Raw genomic sequence first — 24150 nt, 5'->3', positions numbered from 1 at the left:
TTACATACGGGATGCCTGGGTGGCTCAGTTGGTTAAGCAGCTGCCTTTGGCTCAGGTCATGATCCCAGCATCCTGGGATCGAGTCCCGCATCGGGCTCCTTGCTCCGCAGGGAGCCTGCTTCTCCCTCTGACTCTGCCTGCCATTCTATCTGCCTGTGCTCCCTCTCGCTCGCTCTCTCTCTGACAAATAAATAAATAAAATCTTAAAAAAAAGAACTTACATAATTAAAGTAAGAAAATATAGAATACATAAAAATACTATTCCATCCATGCCTCCCTTTAATAAATTGCAACATAATACAAATTACATTTGTTAATCATTGGTGTTTCTTTTGAGGATTCGTTTGAGTCATCAGGATTGGGAGTTTTGATTGCTCCTGATGAATAGCTTATAGCCTTTCTTGATTATTTTCTAAATCTGATGACAAACACTGCAACATGTCTTAGCCAATTAGGCTTGTCAACTTCCACTGTGGTCCGCAATCAAGTGTTTGACTTTGGAAATGACAGGAGATCCTTATTAAAAGTCATGCTTCTTGGATGGAGATGTGGCAGCCCACAAGTGCCTGATGGCAGAGAAGACAAGTTGCCTTTTGTTAAAAGCAATAAGAGGAAATCAATTTCAGCGGGAGATAATCCAGACTAGGATGTAAGCGCTGAGGGAAGAAATTGAAGAGTCTCTCACTTCTAGTTGATGAGAAATTGAGTCAATCTAAATAAATATAGTTCCTTATGAACAACAGAAAGTTCAGGTACAGAAGTAAAACCTCAGGTAAGAAGAGTTGCTTTCATATTACACAATTCTCTGAGCTTTCTCTACATGCATCTCAAACAAAAGAATAACAAAGTGCTACACATTTAAACTGGAAACACAATTAGTCCCTGAAAAGCAGAAAATCTGTAAATTACTGTGTAAGTAAACTGACACATTGTGTGAGACTTAAATAAATTTAGCTGATCGGAGAACATTCTGGGCCATTTCTGCTGGGAATGACAACCACATTCAAAGAGATCTTTCTTGTTTTGGTAGCTTTAGTCTTGATTATTTTCTTGTGTCTTTGATAGGCACTATCATACAGGATAAAGAAAAGTTTGAACTTATTAAAGTAATGAAGAAAAAGGGAATGTTTAGAGGAAAATAGGTCTGATCTTGCACTTTGCATTTTTACAAGAGTTTTTCCTGTTCAAGGCATTTCGGTCAGCTTTAGATAAACAAAGTATCTCAAGATAGAAAATATTCCGGAAAGAACTCCCACTTTGCTTATTTAAACTAACTAAATTACAAAAACCATTCATAAAATTTGCCAATAGTTTGATTTTTAAAATGCATCTAAAATGTGTGTTTGAGAGACACAGAGGGAATTTGGCATAAAAATATGAATAAGAAAGTGCTTTCACTTTTGATGATAAAATTAATAGGGTCTTCTGACTTAGAAGTCAGATGGCAACACAGCATGTGCAATGACAATAAATAATTATCTTTGCATTTTACCTTTGGGAAAGAGAATAGTTAGTCTAGATTTCCTGTGAAGAGCACTGGCATTTCCTCAGTGAGCTCTCAGCACACAATGTAAAACAATCTCGGGCCATAGCGGTTCAAAAATCAATGGGTTGACAAATGTCAATATTTCAGTTATCCTTCATGGCAGGAAAAATTGGTGTGCATTGGACTGCCTTAATCTGAGAGATTGGGCAGAGCAAAACTTCTGAAATAGCCTATACAAATGATAGTCAAAATAGGAATGTAATGTTAAAGTAGAGAGGGTGAGGATGGTGGGTGGTGACAGAAACAGAAGGTCTAAGTATTTGGGCGATCATTTAAATAACCCCTTCTTTAATTTTAAACCAAATCAACCCAAGATCATGTATAGGCAAATCTCACTGATTCCATTGCTGTGACTATATTTGCAGAGGTTAAAATCTGTCCATCTTTTAAGCCCAAAGCCTTGTTAAAAAAAAAAAAAAAAGTCATATTATATCAATTGAAGCACAATCATATATTTTTTTGTTTGGCAATAAAATAAACTAAAAATATCTTAACTGAAACCCTACAGTTATATTTTAGAATCTGTTGAGGAAGACTGCTTCCCACCCCCCATTCTTTTTCAAATAAAAACAAAGTCTGTTAAAAAAAAGTTAATAGTAGGGGCGCCTGGGTGGTTCAGTGGGTTAAGCCTCTGCCTTCGGCTCAGGTCATGATCTCAGGGTCCTGGGATCAAGCCCCACGTCAGGCTCTCTGCTCAGCAGGGAGCCTGCTTCCCTGACCCCCACCTCTCTCTGCCTGCCTCTCTGCCTACTTATCATCCCTCTCTTTCTCTGTCAAATAAATAAATAAAATCTTTTAAAAATTAATAGTAATAAAATACATACTGGTTCTCCAAAGACAGACACATATTAACAATTTTACTTACATATACAGGTAATTCTTAATTTCCATCTCTAATCCTGATCCCTAAGAACTATCTAGATATGACTTAGCTTTATAGTAAGAGAAGATATTTCCCATTCCAGTAGGTACCAACATTAATTGGGACTACATGCTATTTCATCAAAACTTTAGGAGCTTGACTGCATTTTCCCAATGCATTGCATTTCACATAATATTTCTATTCAGCAAACACATTGGCAAACGTGTTTCTGTGTGAACATTTAAGAGATTATCCTACAGCACATATAAGGTCATTTGACATGGTGGTTGGGAGGTTGGTGTGGGCGGCGTGGGATAGGAGATGATATTGCTAGTATGTTCACACCCGTAACCTACTTGTACTTTGCTTTTTTTTACTTCTTACCACATGATGTGCTGTCAATTTAGGTCCTACTTCTGAGTCACCCTGATGTTTTATACTGTATTTTAAATATAAGGTTTTGCATATTTGCTCTCCATGAATAATGTATAAGCAGGAAGGAATCCAATTGGCAAAAGTACACGATTTCTGGGATAATTTATAAATACAGAAAATTATCTATTTGGATTTAATAACTTTTCTGATGCATGTGGAAAAATTTATACCCATCCTAATATACATATGCACTTTTTTCTACTTGAGAATATACACACGTCTCCGTCTTGTAACAAATGCATATGTACCTATCTTCTGCATGCTTAAATTTATTAGTCTGTTCATTCCTCTCTTTCCATGATATTTGATGTTTTTGCAAAACCTTATCTTTAGTGGATATGAAATTAAAAACTGTTCTATGGGAATGATGAACTATAGGGTGAAGAAAAAAGGAAAATTATATATATATATATATATATTTCCCCCTTCCAATTTCATGCAAATCAACAAAGTCTGTTGCAGAACGTCCAACTTTAACATCTCCTTCTCCTTGAATTTCAGATTCAAGACCTCTTCCAGATGTAGCCCTGACTGGAAAGTGTACCCGTGAGTGTGATGAATATGGCCACTCAGATTCCTGCTGGATGCCGGTCCGCACTTCTCCAGAGAGGAAGAAGAGCCAGCCCAAACTCTCCACTTTCATGCCTGTTGATGAACGAGGAAGCCAGGAAAAGCTGGCCAATGGCGAGGCCGCCATCATGGGTGACCGCAACAGAAACCTTCTGAACAAAAAGTTGACCTCGTCCTATGAGACCTTCAGTGCAGCTAGTTTCAGCAAAAATGAGGAAGCCAACCCTGAGGATATTCCCCTTACAAAAACAGGGGAATACAAGCCATCTCCTGTCAATACTCTCACTAGAAGAGAAGTTTACCTGTAGGTTATGACGAAGAACGGCAAAGTTCTTTTCATGTATGAGAAGGAGAATAAGGGGCAAAAAACCTTACAAAGAAAAACCGTTTAATCACAAAGAGGGGGCTACCAAAGAGACAAAGCTTTGCCTGCCACTTCTGCCTCCAGATCAGGCCTTTAGTGATACTGTTAGCCTGATTGTAATGTACAATGTAGAAACCATCCTTGTTACTTGCATGTCTAATCCCCTCACTGATTATTCCCAACACCCTTTATCCCTCTTCCCCATTCCCCTCCAAGGAGGGAAAAAAAAAAAAAAAAGATGGTTGCAAGTTTCTTTCATGGTAACAAGCCTGATTAGCAGAACACAACACACTCTCATTATCCCTAAACTGAAGCATGATTTAGTCACTTTGATTTAGTTCGAATGCCATCCGGCTGGTCAAAAAAAAAAAAAAACCAACCAAACAAACAAAAACCCCACACAGACAGAAAAATAAAAATAAAAATAAATTAAAAGATAAACAAACAAACAAACAAACAAAAAACAAATCAGGTAAATGTTATTTTAGACATACCATGAGAATATAATTAATCACCATGAAAGGCAATCCCCCCAAAATAATAAAGTCCCTGTAAAGGTACAGTTCTTATTAAGGGGGACTCTACAAGAAGAATATTGAGAATCTCACAGCTTTAAAATTCTAACAAAGACTGACAGCTAGACAATACCCAGTTGGAGATTGTAGTACCAAATTGACATATGTTGTTCTTTTCAAGTCAGGGGTATCCACTTCAATCCCATACATTCATCGAATATTCTTAGTATACACACAATCTTGACCACATGTATCAATTACACTAATTATAACTTGTAAAAATTATATATATTTTTTTCAGAACAGCACCACTGTTATCAACTAACTGGAACAATGTGTCATTAAAAGGCCAAAGATCACACGGCAGATCAGGGAAATCATGACGCAGATTTGGTCTCGACTGGAAATCCATTAAGCAACAAAAGCAACGGAACCCATGCACATACAGAAATATTCAAACACTAGCTTATTTTACATTGTCTCTATACCCGAAAACATGCATTCTCTTTTAAAATGGGTTTTCTTTGAAAGCTCAGAAAATGAAAACGAAAGTGATGTATTTTTGGTATAATAGTAGACAATTAGTTAAGTTTCAAGTTTAGCTTCAAAACCTATTATCAGGGAAGTTTCACTTGTAAAAATCATTTTTGTGGGTAGGTAGGGAAAGAAGGATATGTCAGTATAAAGTCTTTTAAGTTAAAATCACTATTATCATTTTGGAATCCAGGTAATGCGTGCTGGTCTTACTATTTACGTTTCAAATTACCAGTTGTGTTTTTTGTGTGTTTAAGGCACTCTTTCATATAACACAAGTGCATTAATTTTGATCCTGTGCAATATAGCACTATTTCAAGTCTCACAACATTGAAACAAGGTGACACCCCAATTGATTTGTCATTAATGTGATTTTGAACATGATACAATATGTCTTAAATCTAGATGGAACATGAAAGAAATGAGTTCTGGGCAGTGATATGTCTCCTTGTATGTACATCTCTCGAAGTGGAAAATATGCAATTTTTTCAGTGTGAAAAAAAAAAAACACAATATGCAGATTTTGGGTCATTTGTTCTATAGAGGGTGATTTAACATAATTGGAAATTGAGCTGGGACATTCAGACAGAAGTGACAATCCAGGGACAGAATAGGGGATAACAGGTGAGAAGAGCAAATGTTCCCAACACTGAATGTTTGCAACCTGGTTAAGACATAGCCTGATGGCTCTCTAGCAAACTGTAGAAATAATGTAGCTTTGGATAATTTTATTCTTTACAGAATTTCTTAGACTATAAGGTGAAACAGCCTGGACCAGAGGTTGTGAACTCACTATAGGTCATCAAAATGTTTATCTTTGAAAACAACTTCTCTGTTTGGTGGGCTACTCTTTTGGGGTCATTTCCTTCTGCTCTTTCTTAAATGGAGTTTTCATTTTGATGTTAGTTTATGTATAATAGTTAAGATGAAAGAAGATATGTAATTGAAACAAAAATATTGGACTAAAATATCAATAATTGAACATGTTTATGTTTAATTATTATTTACATGATGGAAAGATGCAATTCTAGTACTCTGTTAGGAAACTGCATTAAAGCAGTTCTGCCTTGTATAATCTGTAAGTACCTATTAAGACAAAATACTTCTAAAGATACTTATAAAATGTATACATATTTTTTCTTGCACGTTACAAAGCAAATACTCAATTGCATAACACAGGTGTTCAACAAACTTTTTTTTAATGCATTTATTTTCTTTCTTTCATGAGACACTTGAAGCCATTAGATAGCTCATTTCATTCTATCTTAAAACCCTTCCATTGTCTATAAAGCTAATACGGGTCATACTGGACCTTTGGATTAATTGGATCTACATTCCCCAATGATGTTTGCACCACATTCAAGACAGCCATGTCATTGTCATTTAACTCGTGAGCCTCTCTTTAGAACTAAAATGGGTGTGAAAGAAAAAAATTCAGTGTACTGTAAGTATTCTCAGTAATTCTAGTAGAATTAGCTCTCATAACATGTTTATTATATAATGAGCTGGCATGACACAGAAATATATTTTGTGTTTGTATGACTTTTATTTTGAATAGGCTAAATCTGGTGCCACTCCATATATAGAGTGCTTTTGAAAAAAATCAATAAAAAGAAACAAAAAAAAAATAAATGAGTGAATGCAAAACAAGCAACTGTGCCTTTTATACCTGTTGTTACGGTAAAAAAACGGTTGTTGGGTTTGGACAATGAGGGAAAATGGGCTATTCCCACTTTTTTGATCCTGTATATTTATCCATGTTTATTTTCTGAAAATAATAAATAATATATTAAAAATTTGCCTTCTGACAAACTCAGATAATGGACCAGTCTTAAATATCATTCATTCATAAAACAAAACTAAGGCATTAACATGGACTGCTTAATTCTGACTAGAAGGCTCAAGCGTTTATTATAATAGTAACACAGAGAGAGATTATCAGGGGTGAAATCAGTCCATTTTGCAAGGTCAAATATTGATTTCGAATTTCTATTCTTTATTTCCGTTTTGTTGTTAATTTTTCTTTTAGCTGCTGTTTCATTTTGGTTGTACAGTATATAAACCATACTTGTTTTCTGTACACAAGATTCTCAAGTGAACTTTGCATGCATTATACATTAGGACACATTTATAAATTAATGAGTAACTATATAAATTTATGTGTATTAAAATTTATGTGTATGTCTGTAGCTTCAGTCTAAAATCTAATGCTCATTCTGACCCTCCAGATATCATTTCTGTATGGTTTCTGACTGGCCTGCTGCCTGAGTTTCAGAAAACAAGAGAGGCATTATTTTTATGGGAAGAGAAACTAAGATGGTACTGAAGATGTCAGGCTGAAAGGCTACCCTAGGAAGCTCTCTTAAAGGAAAATAATATAACACACAGACCCGAAGAAACCTCCAAGAATCAAGCCATCCCAAATTCAGGCCTGAGAAATCTGAAGACGGAAGTAGTTTTAGGGATGTTGTATCCGTGATAAATATACAATGTGTCCTTAGGTAGGGATAAAACAAAAACAGTGAATATGATCAAGAATATTCTAGAGCTGGTCAGTTGTGATCCAGGCAGAGGTAGATCAAACATCTGGAGGAAGACCTCATACTTTCAGCTCCCTAGGGTTTACTTTCAGACAACTTTTCCTACATTTTAAAGCACTTGCATTCAGTGTGGTACGATCTCTTTGTAATGTTAATCATTGACTATTGTTCTGCTACTTGGATGTTGATAGTGAAGCAGAAAACAATTTATCATCCTTTATTATGAGTCACTATGCACGCAACTATGCTAAACATGGCGAAATGTATGAAACACTCGTCCAACTATTTATGAAATACTTTACATAATTTAATTTGCTTTTGTACAGTTTTATGTAAATAAATTGCTTGTCATTTTTGTCTCTGCAAATTAAAATATAACATGGTCAAATGGTTTCACACTTGTAAGCGTACTTCTCTGTTGACAGGTAATTCCGTTTTGATTGGACGAGAAGTGAATGGATGCATGTACCAGTGTGATTTAAGATGGTTTGATTTTGAATAAGTTACGATAGAGTAAAGAAGATAATCCTGCAGTAATTGTTGATTTAGAGGGCACTGTGCCTAACGGTCACCTTACTTTGCGTTATAACAGAGTAGAACGTGGATTCTTCAGTTTCATCCAAATACTTACTAAGACAATTACGTAGCGGGCTTTTACACGTAAAGTGGGCAGTAGAAGAACTTCTCATCATTAATATAAGCATTGATTTTTTTCAGGTGCTATCTAGAGAAATTTCATGTTTAAGGTAAAACTAATTCTAAGTCAAGATGTATCTCTGTTAAGGAAATGTTTCTTTTTAACCTAAAATAAAGTGGTGAATACAGAAACATTAGAGATGAAAAAAAAAAAAAAGGCCTTATCTCATGTGAGATGTAGAGAAAAAAATTTGAAGCAAAAAATAGAATTTTTACTGAACTATTTTTTCCATTTAGGTAAGCTTACTCCACTTTTAATTTTTTTTTTTCCAATCAACCAGCATGTATATCTGGCTACTCTGTTTACTCTTTGTTGTCAGATTATGCCCTTAATTATAATGACTATCTTCTCTATTTATTTAATGATATCTATTCAAAGAGGTGAATTCTTCCCTTTAATTGAACCCAGAGACTTAAAAGAGAAAAAAAAAAAAAAACAAAAAACTTGCTACTTATATAAATAGATTCTATGGAATTTTTGTCCCATCTCACAACAACACTGCTAACACCTATCTATATAGGAAATTAGGCATTCTGAAGAGCATTGCATGAAAGTTTCTCTACTGTTTTTTCCTTGCTCTTGGATGAAAATCCAATGTACTTTATATAGAATGACATATTCTTTCTTAAATCAAAGATAACTTTGTAAATTGATAGTGGCTGGCAGCCTTCCTTCTCCAAAGAAGGAATTAAGAGTGAAGTATGGTGAGAAAGTCTGCCACAAGTTGTAATGAGGTGAAGGAATGGTGTGTGCGTTCATTTGGCTTTCTGCATTTCTAATGGTGAGAATCGAACATCAATACATCAGACAGTGGAACAGTACGTAAAATGAAATCAGTGTGCATTCATGTTTTAAATGTTCTATTTAGATTTGACAAATATATATTTCTCTTTACTCTAAAATTGCAATCTTAGGTTAAAAATATATTCTTTTTTAAAAAACTCAAACATGTAAAAACACAGTGATGCATTTAGAAAGAAGGTAGACATGAACCAAGGCAACAAAAGTTGCATGTGTCTCTTCCAAGGCTTAGGTCTCATTATTCTACCATTTCTGATTCGTTGGAAGAGTTTCATCTAGTTTCTTAGAAACTTGACTTAGCACAACAGTATCTTACATTTATAGCACACGTTATGGTTTACAAATGTTTTACAAATTCCCGTAATACCTGCAATAGAAAGTGAAAAAAACCTGTTAGATCAGCCATACATAAAGGATTTTACTTTTATTGAATTGTTCTCAGATTGGATAAAAAGTGAACATAAAGTTCTTCCAATATTAATATTTTCCACCTGCTAGCTTATGTACCAATCAAAACATTTTGCATGATTTAGCAGAGTGACAAGGAAAAGAATTCTCCTTACTTACCTGAATAAAACAGGCATTTGTAAAGTGGGAATTTGGGGGATGGAGGCACTAATTATGCAGACTGGCAGGTAATTATCTTCATTTGGCACTGCACAACATACCCTGGCAGTCATTGTAATTTGTATGGGATTTCTGACAGCAGATTGTAAATCTTGAAAACAGCATAGCCTAATTTCTTCCTGCTGAATACCCCTGGCCTAACCTATCAGGCCATGAGGTTTTGATGGACATTGGCTGGATAAACAGTCTAGGTGTGAGGATTTGAATGATCACAACTGATAGCACTATCAAAATTGATCAGATAATTATAGAACTCTCAAATTTACTTTGGTTTCAACAGGTTGATTTCACAAAGAAATTCATTTATTGATGTTTTTGTCTCATCCTTTTTCTGTTTTTATATTTATCTTTATTTCTGTGTCCCCACTTCAATGCTCTTTGCCATCTTTTATTTGCTCTGTGTTCTTCCCTTTTCCAAATTAAACCTAATTTTCCCTGAAGGTGGTTGAATGTTAGGTAGCTAACCAAGGACTAGAGGATTTGCAATCCAATCAGCTTTATTTTCATGGAAATTTACAATAGCACTACTTGAGCTCTTAGAAGGCAGGGTGAGTAGGGACTGAACTTACATTTGTTTATTTTCTCTTAACGTTATTCCTACTCTAATACTTGTTTATAAACTGCATGGAGGAAGGTGATTAACAAAGATAATATAAATTTTCCAAGCTGCAGGGAGTGAGGAAAGGATATGAATGTAAAATGTGGAATACTAAACATTTATATTCTCTTTCAACACTAACTTTATTTTTCCTGTTGTGCTACTGTTAAATGCAAATTTTATTAATTGGTTGAATTTATTATGTGCGAACCACACAGATATAATTTTGCCTATTTATTTTAACTGCTCTGGGAAGATGTAGAAGATGCTTAATCGTTTATAAATGTAAAATTTGCCCCAACACTCTCAGGTGATAGTAAACAAAAATCATAGTTTATTCATGATGCTCAGTTTTATTTTTTTCCACTAAAAGTTATGATTCAAGTAATCCATTTCCAGAAAGGTCATAAGAAAGATGCATGAGGTCAATGGATAAATGTCAGATATAATCATAGAGATTAATATGGGTTTTGGAAAATAAAAATGTTAATCAATGTGCCTAATTAAAAAAAAAAAGAGAGAGTTCACTAAAGAAACACCTGTATAAGCAATCTGAAGAAAGAGATAAAAACAAGGTGTTTTATTTTGATAATTTAATTGAAAGTACATTACAATATCCCAGACTTAGTAAAATTAGTAGTAACTTGAGTGGATAATGTCAGGATTTTTTTCTAAGTGTGTTTTATAGAGTGTTACACAGAACATTTTTATTGCAGTTTTATGGATTGCTATAAAAATTTGACTGTGTATTTAAACCATCTTATAATACCTTTATGGAGAGGAAGGGAGTGCAAAAAAAAAAAAAAAAAGTAGAAAAACATAAAGAAGTAAAGTAAAAAGATGGCCAGGTCACTTAATTAGTTTTAACACTGCTTTTTCCTTTCTTTTCTTTTCTTTTATTGAAAGATTTTATTTATGTGTTTGTCAGAGAGAGAGAGAGAGAGAGAGAGAGAGCGAGCTCAAGCAGGGAAACAGCAGAAAGAAAGAGAAGCAAGCTCCCTGCTGAGCAAGGAGCCCAATGCCTGAACTCAATACTGGGACCCTGGGACCATGACCTGAGGTGAAGGCAGAGACTAAACTGACTGAGCCCCCCAGGTGTCCCTTAATACCTGCCTTTCAGAGACAAATAATTATTTGAATGTTTTCCAGACCCTACAGTTTTGCTAGAATATACTTGATTAGTATTTCTTTAGTGTTTATGATTCACTGAGAGAAGGTAGAGTTTTCGAGATCGAGATATTCTATGATATTTTTTAAAGATTGAGTTTTACAAAATGAGGTTCAAAGTAATCTTTCAGCATAGTTTTCAGTGATAATTCTCAACTGAAGCTGAATTTAACAGAATAAAATGTTTACTTTGTAAGTCAGTATTTATCCACATATTGTGGGGACAAATACATTTTTCTGGAGTCCAAAGGGACCATTTCTTTCCTTTTCTTTATAGGGGTTTATATCTTACTCCATTGTGAGAAACATCAATTCAGAGATTTGGGTGAAAAGCAAAGTATTGAACAATATGAATGATTAGAGTAGAAGATATAAACATATACAAAGGTTGGCAAACTTTTTCTCTATAGGGCCAGATGGCAAGTATTTTAGACTTTACGATTCAAGAAGTAAAATCAAAGATATTGTGTAGGGGTTTATATGCTGAGAACGAAAACAAGTTTCTAGATTTTTTTTTCCAATCATTAAAATGCATAAATACTATTTTTTAAATGTTTTTAAAAGATTTTATTTATTTATTTGACAGAGATCACAAGCAAGCAGAGAGGCAGGCAGAGAGAGGGGTGGGGGAAGCAGGCTCCCCGCCAAGAAGAGAGCCTGATGCAGGGCTCGATCCCAGGACTCTGGTACCACAACCCAAGTCAAAGGCAGAGGCTTTAACCCACTGAGCCACCCGGGCGCCCCATAAATACTATTCTTAACTGAGGAGATAAACAAAAGCATAGCAGTGGGCTGCATACAAATTGTAGTTTGCTGACCCTACTATATAGGAAACACTTCTTCAATTGATACTAATATTGGAGAATCCATCACTAAAATTCCTCTTCTTATACCTTAGTTAAGTATGTCCCTGTTCAACCAGGACAGTACTGGTTCATGTCTTTGCCCAATAAAGTCACTAATAATCACCCTCACATGTTAGATTATATGGTTACCCTAGTTATCAGGGTCATTCATGCCCATTAACCATCCCTGGAGATAAGATAGACTTTTTAAGAAATGCAGGTAGATATGCACAAAGTCCTCAGGCATCTTGAAAGAGCTCATAATCTTAATGCGGGAATCATCATCATGGTACTCTTCATAAAAAATTCAAAAGTGTGTCTTACCAACTATCATATGATCTCCCTGATATGAGGAAGTGGAGATGCAACATGGGGGCTTAAGGGGGTAGGAGAAGAATGAATGAAACAAGATGGGATTGGGAGGGAGACAAACCATAAGTGACTCTTAATCTCACAAAACAAACTGAGGGTTGCTGGGGGGAGGAGGTTTGGGAGAGGGGGGTGGAGTTATGACATTGGGGAGGGTATGTGCTATGGTGAGTACTGTGATGTGTGTAAACCTGGCGATGCACAGACCTGTACCCCTGGGGATAAAAATACATTATATGTTTATTTAAAAAAAAAAAAAAAAGCGTGTCTTACTTTGGAAGTTCCAGTTTGGTTTAAAGGTAGGAGATTTGCCTTTTTCCTTTGGATCAAAAGCTATAAACTTCCACTTAAATGTCACAGATAAGGGACGCCTGGGTGGCTCAGTTGGTTAAGCAGCTGCCTTCGGCTCAGGTCATGATCCCAGCGTCCTGGGATCGAGTCCCACATCGGGCTCCTTGCTCGGCAGGGACCCTGCTTCTCCCTCTGCCTCTGCCTGCCATTCTGTCTGCCTGTGCTAGCTCTCTCCCCCTCTCTCTCTCTGTGCTAGCTCTCTCCCCCTCTCTCTCTCTGATAAATAAATAAAAAATCTTAAAAAAAATGTCACAGATAAGAGCTCATTATATTTTGTTCAGTAAAAAGTAGCATAAAGTCTCATATTTAGAGTCTAATCTACTCAAAACAAAAAGAAGAAATACTGTGACTAATGTAATGGGATTCTTGAGATGGGGTGACTTTTTTGTTCTCTTTTACATTTTCCAAATTGTACACTTGACCAGGTCTTACATTAACTATATAAAAAGTGAACACTTTGAAGCATTCTAAAATTATGGGCCGTTGAGTGAATACATTTAAGAGTAATGAAAGAAACAATTTAACTTCAAAAGACTGGATGCAGGCCACCTGGGTGGCTGAGTTGGTTAAGTGGCTGATTGGATTTTGGCTCATGTTATGATCTCAGGGTCCTGGGATGGAGCCCTGCGCTGGGCCCTCTTCTCATCAGGGAGCCTGCTTCTCCCTCTCCCTTTGCCTCTTCCCCCACTCGTTCTCTCTCTCTTTCCTCTCAAATAAATAAATAAAATATTTAAATTTATCTCCTTCCAAAGAAAGTTGTATTTAAAAAAAAAAAGTTAGATTATCATTCCACTGTGACATTTAACATTAGCTTTTTCCTATCCCAGTAAAGTAAATATATGCTACCTAACTTCAGCGTTTGATGTTACCAAACCGGTGCAAAAGAAATTGTCTTCATGTAAAGCCTAAATATGAACTTTGCTAAGCCTGTAAATTAAATGTGAAATTTATATTGTGAAAAAAGTAATACATAACCATGCAGAAAAAAGATGGACAACAGTGAACTTATTACTTAGTATTTAATCAACATAGAAACCATGGATGGATACTTCAGTATATAGATGAGATTATTTCAATATGGTTTCTCCAATATGACTGTCTGAAGCTTCCAACTGGGAAGGTTGGTAAATTTGACTGCATAGTTGTCAGGGGTAGTTGATTTGGCTAAACCTCTGGAAATGAAACTACTGAAAAAGCTACTATAAAAATCTATGTCTAGTATAAGAAACAATGAACACTCTCATTGACTAAATTAATCTGGGAACACAAATGAAGAAAAGAAAAGATAAATTCTCAGCCATAATGGACAGGTACTATCATCCCATACATGGTTTGAGAAGTTTAAAAGGGCAGTTGAGAATGCTACTGTATGGAAAAACTTACTTCAAGGCTATAGTGTTATTGCAAAGAAGGTGAACAAGTTGCATAATACAGCTCTTATCCAAAGAAACTTCTCCTTCAGTGAGCCGTTTTTTTGTTTTGTTTTGTTTTGTTTTCTGATAATACTTAAGCTATGCTCCTGTTATGTCAATTCCTGGGATGCATAGAGAGATGTTTAGTATACTGCCTGTTGATGTATTTCCTTAAATTGTCTGGCATACTCCAGGTTCATTTTTCTGGTTTTTTTTCCCATCTTTTATTAAATGAAAACAAATAGTATAACAGATGATTTGATTTTTCTCTCTGCTTAGGATTTATATGTACTTCACAGACAGCATTTTGTTATCCTCAGGTTTAAAGGCTCTAAGTCATCAGAGAAACACTCCCACTTGACTATAAATGTAAGTCAGATGATTATAATGACAGAGTCACAGGTGGAAAAATAATCTTCAGTCTATTGTAATCAGATCCAACTCTGACAAAGAATCATATATCGCTTTGGGGTTTCATGGGAGATGAAGGCACCAATTTATATTTTAACCCTTAGAGAAGGACAGGAAGAGCTATAAACAGAAGGATATACTGAGGTTTAGATTCAACCTGTGTTACAAATATTAAAAAATGACTCAGGATAGTGGATTGGAACCAAATTGCCAGAAGCAATTTGGAAATGGCATTTGTATTTGTATTGCTTGTTTAAAAAAAATATATATATATATATATATCACACACACACACACACATATATATATATATATATATATATATATATATATATATGTAAAGAAATATTTGCCAGTATGCTTGATACTGAAGATACAGAGTTGAATAAGATATGCTCCATGCATCCAAGAAAGATGTTACTGGGAACACCGGTAATACTAAATGCAACTATGAATACCACAGCAAAAAAATGCATATGGTTCTTAGAACATAAAGAAAAAAAAAATCAAAAATGGTCTGGCTGAGGCACGTGAGGATGTTGATAAAGAAGGATTATAAAGGTTAACATGGAAATAGTAAGAGTAGTTAAACAGGCAATAAGAAGAAAATAAATATTCCAAGCATAGGAAATAGCTACGCTAACAGCTAAAGGTAGGAAAACAGAAATCAGAGATTGTATCTGTGTGTTCAGTATTCCCGCAGCACCATGGGGAGAGACAGGAGTCCCTCCACCCCACGTTACAGCAGTCTTGCAAGTGCCCTACTTCAGTTCCATCTTTTACACCCACACTGTATATGATTTAATCTTTCTTTCACATTATTTTGGTATATCAACTATGGTAGACATCTGCTCTTCTCATCAATCAAGGATCTTTCTATCTTATTTATTTTTTTTTAAATCACCTGTTTTCTTTGGCAGTTGCTTGCAGTTAAGGTTCTCCAGTTTCTTGTGGCCATGGGTTAGATAGGTGACTCATTTGGGAGCCAATTTAACCCTCTCTCCAATTCAGAGGCGACCCAAGGGCAGAAAATGGTTTGGATTTATCAATTCTGATATTGATGCCCTAAAGGTTATTCCATAATGTCTGCATCCTAGAGCACCAGCATTGTTTTCAAAAAGCCCTGTAAGAGTTTACCTATCACCTGTCTTTTACTGAACATTTTAATCCTAATGCCTGCACTATGTGTTTAATGACATTGAAGAGAAAACCAAATACTTGAAAACAGAAAACAGATGCGTACTCTCGGTGTTGTATTCATACCACTTTATCTTTCCACCTTTTTGGTAGTATCTGTCCCAGACTCCTTGAGGCTACTTTGTGCCACAGCCAGGTGTATTCAATATTCCAGAGCTTGCCTTATATAGTTCAGTCTCTAGGTGATTTCCCCCAATCTCTAAAGGTGTGCTTCCCCAAATACTGTGCATGGTACAATGTGTAGATCAAGCTTAGATTCCCTGTCACTTTCTCCGACTATCCAGCTCAAAATCATCCCTCAGTTTCTTGAAACTCTAATTTGAGAGATAAACAACATTTCTTCCTTCATCATTTCCTACAGAAGAGAGCTTCCCTAAAATATTCTTGGTTTCTTGTCCCACATCTGATTCTTCCACAGAGCAAAAGAACGAACTGATTGATGGATGAGAGACATTTGCCCATTTTATTTCTTGAACCCAGAGGAATTTTTTTTAAATAAATAAATAAATAAAAACCCATGAGGATTTTTTTTTTCCACCTCGTTGCTGGAATCTTTACTTCTTGCATTTATTTATGTCCCCCTTCCATGGATCTTGCTACATAGAGACAGAGACGGGGATAGAGTTGAAGATGGAAGAGAGAATGTAAAGGTTTTTCTTCAGCTTCCCCAGATCTCCTTTACACAAATGATGAGAGAATTGTGCCACTTAAGAGTCCCAAGAATGATGAAATCCTAGATTTCCAAGATTTGTAAAACACCTTAATGTCTTGTCTTTGTTTTTGAGGTCTCTCTTTTATAGGAAAAATTATGTTCCAATGTTAAAAGGTTTTCACGAGTGACATTACATGTTATTATGGGATAATATTCTTGGAAGTAACTGAGCACATTTTCTGCTAAATCATTCAGCATATTTCAACAGTTTCAGCATTCACTAATGCACTAATTTCGAGTGACTGATTGCCGATTAATAGTTATCCTTATTCATTGTTCTGGAAAAGGTACTGTTATTTGCAGTAATGCAAAGAGCCAAAAAAAGGGGGGGGGGGGATCATAGTATCTGTCCTTAAAATCATAACTGAATTATATGTTCTAAGTTTTATATGTAACAATCAATTAGTAGGCCACAAACACATGCACAACCCTCTGTCTGCTCTTTTTACTGTTTTTCTACACCTCAATGTCTACGTATATAAGATGGCATTAAGTGTTATTAATTGTTTGAGTTAAATAGCCACCTGGATGCTTAGCAATGCTATTTTTCTGAACCTAGGCAATGACTAAGAAGTTTATAATAAAGAAGAGCATGTATTATTGAAACAGTAGAAAAGAGAGTCTGTAAAAATGAGAAGAACTAGAAAGGAGTGAGCTGATGGCAGATCCTCATGCTTGTGATGAAAAATAAATTTGCTTAGATTTCCTTTTCATAAGCTGAAATGTGAGTGATGTGTGTTTTAGTTAACTTGGAGGACAGGAGGGAACTGGTGGAAAGCCTAGAAATTTCTTAATGTGGGTTTAATTGTATGCTTTCAGAATGAAAACAGTAACAATGATGATACAAGCCATGGTAATGGATCAACTATTTAAGTTCCAGGCTCTGAGTATAATACCATCCTGTAATTATGTCTAAGCAAATAGAAAAAGTAGCTTTTTCTCCATTTTCAGATGGGGAGAGTGAGTCTCAGTCAAGTTAAATTATTTGGCTATGAAAGAAAAGATCTAGGACTCCCAAGCCATATTTGAATGACTTCAAGGCCCACACGTCTGTGTGCTTAATCACTGTCCTCCATTATCTTCCAGCGAGAACTTCCAAAGCTGCTCCAGTAACCGTGTCTTATGCAGAGCATGTTCCTTAACTGAGCATGCACCGTGAGGACCAGGCAAAGTTTTCTTTCTAAGCACAATTTCTCAACAGTGGCACAATTAATACTTTGGCTTTGTGTTGTGAGAGGCTTCCCTGGGCATTGTACGGTATTTAGGACCATCCCTGGCTTCCACTCATTAGACACCAAGGGCACCTGCTCCTCAGTCATTCAATAAAAAATGTCTCCAGACAATGCAAAATGTCCTCACCCCCAGTTTTTTTTTTTTTTTTTTTTTTGAACGGGTGGTCAAAATTGTGCTTGGTTGAAAGCCACTGCTCTAAAGGTTCATTTGCTCTTTTATCTGACCAACTCCAGGCCAGAGTTTCAACTGTTGAGAAACACGTGTTTTGTGGTATCTTACGTGGTACACAATAATGTAGAATTTTTGTGTGTAGACATAAAGACGACTTTTTCCTAATCCAGTGAGCCATTTAAGAGCAAAAGAATGCAGAAGGCTCTTCATGTTCTGAACCAGACTCAATTTTATATGCATACATTAAAAAAAAATTCTTTGAAAGGAACTTCCCACTGTCTTCTTTTTCCCTGGATTTCCCAACTCACCCTTGAGCCCTCTACCCCCTTCTTTCTTCACTGCCTTGTTGCTTCCCTCCTTTCTTCAAGTCAGATCTCTCTCCCTCCTTTCTTCTTTTTTTCCTCCTTTTGCCTCTCTCACTCTCCCTTCCCCTCTTCCCTCTCCCCTCCCTCTGTTCCTTTCCCTCATTCCTTCCCTTCTCCTTCCCTTGCTGAAGTAGGTGAAAAAGAAACACACTTTTCAGTAGTACATACTTTTAACTTAGTCTTGAATGTTCCAGTCAATTTTAGGAATTATCAAAAAGCAAAATGTTTGAGAGATTGTGAGTTTGTGTGAAAATTTAGACTCCACAATGATCTATATTACATTGTTCTACATATAGTTTTGGAAATATACTTTATTTTAAGAGAAAATTACATCCCACCATTGAGATTGAGACCAAAAGGAAATAATTATTGAGGCGCCTGGGTGGTTCAGTGGGTTAAAGCCTCTGCCTTTGGCTCAGGTCATGATCCCAGGATCCTGGGATCAAGCCCCGCATCAGGCTCTCTGCTCAGCAGGGAGCCTGCTTCCTCCTCTCTCTCTGCCTGCTTCTCTGCCTACTTATGAACTCTGTCTGTCAAATAAATAAATAAAATCTTTAAAAAAAGGAAATAATTATTATCAATGATGCTTGAACTTAAAAGTTTTTCTGTACTGCTGATATTTTTGCACAGACAACATTTTCAGGATATTTTTATTATTTTTTTATTTTTTTACTAAGATAAATTCAATAGAGAGTGCTTGGTCCAGCAATTTAAATGACATTAAACACAAAAAGCCAAGGATATTCAGAACCATTTAATACCTGTTTAAAAAGACATTTTCTTCTTCCTGTATTCCATTGAGTCAATGGAAATACCAAGAGAGTTATGATGAAAAGAAATGGTATTTTCTCTCACATATTGCTATGTTTTCTTATTTGATGAGGAAACTAAGAGTTTTTAAGTGATAAAAGGCATCCATGTGCAGTAAATAAAGATTAAATCAAAGGTCAACAGCCCATATTGTCTAGGCAACAAACAATGGAATTTAAAGTCAGAAGGATATATATATATATATTTAAAGACTTATTCATTTGAGAGAGAGAGAGAGGTGGGGAGAGGAGAATCTATGGAAAGAGAGAGAGAGAGAATTCTAAGCAGACACCTCCCAATACATCTCATGACCCCCAGACTACAACTCCAGCCAAAATCAAGAGTCAAAAGTCTAACCAACTATGCCACCCAAGTGTTCCATAGTCAGAATATTTTGTTTATTTTTGATCACTTTAGCTATGTACACACTGTATTGAAAAGTCATATAGATGTGACTATCTGATATAGAAAATCCATTAATAGATTCTAATAAACAATGTTATCCCTGAAATAATTCGAAATCTTAGCAAGTTAATTGGGGGGTGGGGAGAATGCCAACACTGCTTACAAGCCTGTAAAAAGACCACATATTTCTATTCTTTTTGAAACTACTCTTTTCATACACCTCTTAATGAATTTATGTTTGGAGATAGTTTCATTTGTATCTCTGAGCTGGGGCAGAAGCAGAGATAAATCCTTATTCTATATAAAACCAACCAGTGGTCTCCTTCTTGAAATTTTTCTGACTTTTGATCTCTGCTTCTATGTCATAAGAGTAGGCAGTGAGGAGATCACATTTGAAAGATTTCCTCTACCTACAAGTAATAGGATAATACCTAAAAGAATAACATACCTCTGATACATGTTTGGAGAAAAAAAACAAAAACAAAACAAGACACAATTATTACCCTCAAAATGTTTTTCCAGAAAGAGATACGTGGTAACTACTGTCTCATACTGCAAATACAATAAATAATCTGCAAAGGAGAGTTTCTAATGAGTTTTTCCATTGTAATTCTCATAGGACTTCTCCGCTGCTCTTGGCTGTTTGACTTTAATGCTAAACTTCCTTCTTTAGCTTACTTTACTTTTTAAAAAAATTATTGAAGTAGAGTTGATACATAATTTTACACTAATTTCTGGTGTACCACAGAGTGAGCTGACAACTCTGTACGTTGTAGTTACTATGTGTCATTATACAGGACTATCACAATACCATTGACTGTATTTCCTATGCTGTACATTTTATTCCTGTGTTTTATCCATTCCATAACTGCAAGCCTGTATCTCTTACTTCCCTTCACCCATTTTCCCTTTCCCTTACCCTTTTCCCTCTGGCAACCACCAGTTTTGTTCTCTGCATTTATGGATCTATTTCTGCTTTTCCGTTTGTTCATTTGTTTTGGTTTTTTGATTCCACATGCAAATGAAATCACATGGTATTTGTCATTTTCTGTTGACTTTTTTCACTTAGCATAATTGGTTTTAAGTCTATCCATGTTGCTATAAATGACAAGCTTCCATTTCTTTTTTATGGCCGAATAATATTTCCCTGCATATATACCACATCTTTATCCATTCCTCTATCAATGGACACATAAGTTGCTTCAATATCTTGGCTATTGTAAATAATTCTGCAATAAACATAAAGGTGCATATATCTTTTTGAATTAGTGTTTTTGCTTTTCTTTGGGTAAATATCCAGTAGCGAAATTACTACATTATATGGTATTTCTATTATAATATTTTGAAGAAATTCCATACTGTTTTCCACAGTAGGTGCACTGATTTATATTCCCACCAATAGTTCATGAGAGTTCCTTTTTCTCCACATCTTCATCAACATTTGTTATTTCTTGTTTTTTTGTCTCTAGTCATTTTCACAGGTGTAAGGTGATACATCTTGGTGGTTTTGAGGTACATTTCCCTGATAATTAATTAGTGACACTTAACATCTTCTCATGTGTCTGTTGCCTTTTTGTATGTCTACTTTATTTGTAATCAGATTACTTATTTTGTTTTATTTTCGTGTTGAGTTGTGTTAAGTTCTTCACATATTTCATGTATTAATCCTTTATTGGAAACATCATTTACAAATATCTCCTCCCATTCAATAGATTGCCTTTTGATTTTGTTGATGGTTTTCTTCACTCTCCAAAATTTTTACTTTGGTGTAGTTCCAATAGTTTATTTTTCATTTTGGTTCCTTCCCTCAGGAGAGAAAGCTGGAAAATGTTGCAAAGGCCAATATAGAAGATTACTACGTGTGCTTTCTTTTAGGGGTTTTATGGTTTCAGCTCTCACATTTAGGTCTTTAATTCATTTATTTTCTGTGTATGGTATAAGAAAGTGGACCAGTTTTATTCTTTTGCATATAGCTGTTCAGTTTTCCACTACCAGAAGAAACTGTCTTTTCCCCATTTATATTCTTACCTCTTTTGCTATAGATTAATTGACTACATTTGTTTTGGTTTATTTCTGGGCTTTCTATTCTGATCCATTGATCTACTTGTCTAGTTTTGTGCCAGTACCACATTGTTTTGATTATTATCTTCAGTTTGTTTTTTCTTGATGTTTCCATTCATTGAGTAGGCAAGACTGTAAAAAACAAAAGTTGAAGTTTAGACATGTGATCATTTAACCTGCTGAGCAACCCATGTGCCCCTAGATTTGTGATCATTTAATTATTCTTGTATCTCTCTGCTCAATTCAAGGACCGCTAATTTTCAAATTAACATAATTTAATGTGCACATACATACACACACATACATACATACACACATATACCCATACTCACAACTTACAATAAGTCTGACCTTCTTTCAAGAGCTTTATTAATTATAACTTATTTAATCTTGAAGACAACTCTATGAAAAAACTATATCATCTTTTCAGGTGAGGAAACAAACACACAGAAAGTTTCAGCAAGTTGCCCAAGGTCACCCAATAGTGAATTATAAACTCAAAACAAGGCCATGGGTTTCTAGAGTCTGTGTCCATCATCAGTATGTCCAACCTCCTCATTGACAAGTGAAGTCACATTTACTCTAGCCCTTCAGACATAAAAGGACAGTTGACTAGTTGTACATACCCTCTTAGAAGCTGGAATAGAAACTTTCAAATGTTCTGGATGAGTATCTCCTTCAGAAAATGTCTTCTATAAGTCAGAGACATCTCACCTTGAATAACCTAGTAGTCCTTCAGAGCCTAGGGAGAAGCTAACTTCAGAAGGCATCTCAGGAGAATAGAGTGCACAGCTTTGTGGTTTTGCATCTTTGCAAGGAGTCTTAAATAATTCTGGAGATTCTGTGAGCACAATTCTTGGCCTGCTTAGCACCACTGAATTTTTGTGAATTATAACTTCTATGTCTATTTGTTTATTATTTATATAGCTCAAAGTTCAAGGTTGGGATTAATAAAAATTCAAGATATAGAGTTTGCAAAGAAATAAACCCAAGTCAATCAGTATGAATATTCATATATCAGGGATATATGTCAGACAGTCAACTTTGCAATTATAAGGACTTCACTTAAACATAAGCAAATCTAAAGGAAAGTTCAGCTGATTAGATGGTTGTTATGCTCTTTCAGAGGTTGTTATACTTTCTTCTCCTTTTCCTTCTCTTCCTCCTCCCTCTTCCTTTTCCTTCCTCTTCTCCTTTTTTAAATCCTAAAGAAAATCTGGGGTGGGAGACCTAGATTTGGACTGTTGGTGAATAAACAATATTTGAGATTAAGTAGAGCTGATTTCATGATTTATAAGTGGAGTTAAAGTTGATTATGGATAATATTCACTTACTAACTGGAATTCTCACCAACCTGAAGAGAGAAGGTGTGGTTTTTAGTTTTGTAGTCTCCAAGGTGGACTCAAGTAGGCATTAGGATCAACAAAATGGACAGACTCCTCAACTAGATTTTAAGTTTGAGGAGAACACATAATATGTCTACCCTGTTGAACCTTATCTCATCAGAAACTAACCCAGTTCATGGAACATAGCTGATGCCCAATAACATATAAGAAAAAAAGGAAAAATATGCAGACAGAAAGGCACAGAGAGAGGGGAAGGGTGGGAGAAAGGAAGATAGCCTTTTAACTAATTTAAAGAGAGCATTATAGAAAATGTTCTTAACAGTCTATTCTTTGATGTAATCTTCATCCAAAGGAATGGTCTTGAGATGTTCAATGTGAACACATTCAGAAATTTTAACCTGTTTTAGAAAAAACAAATTTACAAAATTACTTCTCTATTCTTTTTTTTAAAGGTTTATTTATTTACTTTTTTTTAATTTTTTTATTTTTTATAAACATATATTTTTATCCCCAGGGGTACAGGTCTGTGAATCACCAGGTTTACACACTTCACAGCACTCACCAAAGCACATACCCTCCCCAATGTCCTTACTTCTCTATTCTAAACTTTGTCCTAAAGAGCACTTTCCTGACAAACCTCTCTAGACATCTCTAATTTCCATGGGAGACATAGAAAATTATTGTAGTTAAATGTAATGCATTTTTTTGATTGGTTCTGTAAATTCTAATATTAAAGAAAAAACAAGAGAGATAAACATGAATCATCTCTGAGAGCTTGTAAAGACAATGAATACAGCAGCTTGCAACTTAATGGATTTTGATCGAGGCTCTAGGAAAGTTCTTGTTAAGAGTCATAAAACCAAGTTTGAGTTCTTACATATTCTGGGCAAAATTCCATTATCCTATCCCATTCATTGAACTATTTAGAAATGTTATAGCATGCCCCAGATGCTCATCCAAGATTTGTTCAGGGTTTTTACAAACAGTTTCTGTCTCCTAAGATAGAGGCTCTTTCTATGATTAAAGACATTTAAGCAAGCAGAGAATAAGCAGACTCTTTGGGTCCATTTTGCATTCATGAGATCCTTCAAGTCCTTACCAAAAAAAAAAAAAAAAAAAAAGCCATCTTCTGATTCCAGCGTGACTGATGTATTTCTGATTTCTGGGTTGGGTCACAACACTCTGGGGGAAAAAAAAACAAAAGCA

The 24150-nt window shown here is 35.4% G+C and overlaps 1 protein-coding gene across 5 annotated transcripts in view; it reads left to right on the top strand.

Annotated features, from left to right (window-relative positions):
• PCDH7 (protocadherin 7) overlaps positions 1-7762 on the top strand; it is a 417735-nt gene extending 409973 nt beyond the window's left edge. For 3 of the 5 annotated variants that reach the window (XM_082727735.1, XM_082727734.1, XM_082727732.1), the window contains exon 3: positions 3345-7762. In XM_082727735.1, coding sequence (XP_082583861.1) covers positions 3345-3721 — 377 coding nt within the window. In that variant the 3' untranslated portion in view covers positions 3722-7762. The remainder of the gene's footprint in view (positions 1-3344) is intronic. The other 2 variants (XM_082727733.1, XM_082727737.1) reach the window with 2 other exon arrangements.
• Positions 7763-24150: the final 16388 nt, after the last annotated feature.

The sequence above is a fragment of the Mustela nivalis genome (assembly GCF_964662115.1).
Source record: "Mustela nivalis genome assembly, chromosome: 4".
Taxonomy (NCBI): Eukaryota; Metazoa; Chordata; class Mammalia; order Carnivora; family Mustelidae; genus Mustela; species Mustela nivalis.
The sequence above is the reverse complement of the archived record's forward strand: the minus strand, read 5'-3'. Positions and strand labels throughout refer to the sequence as shown.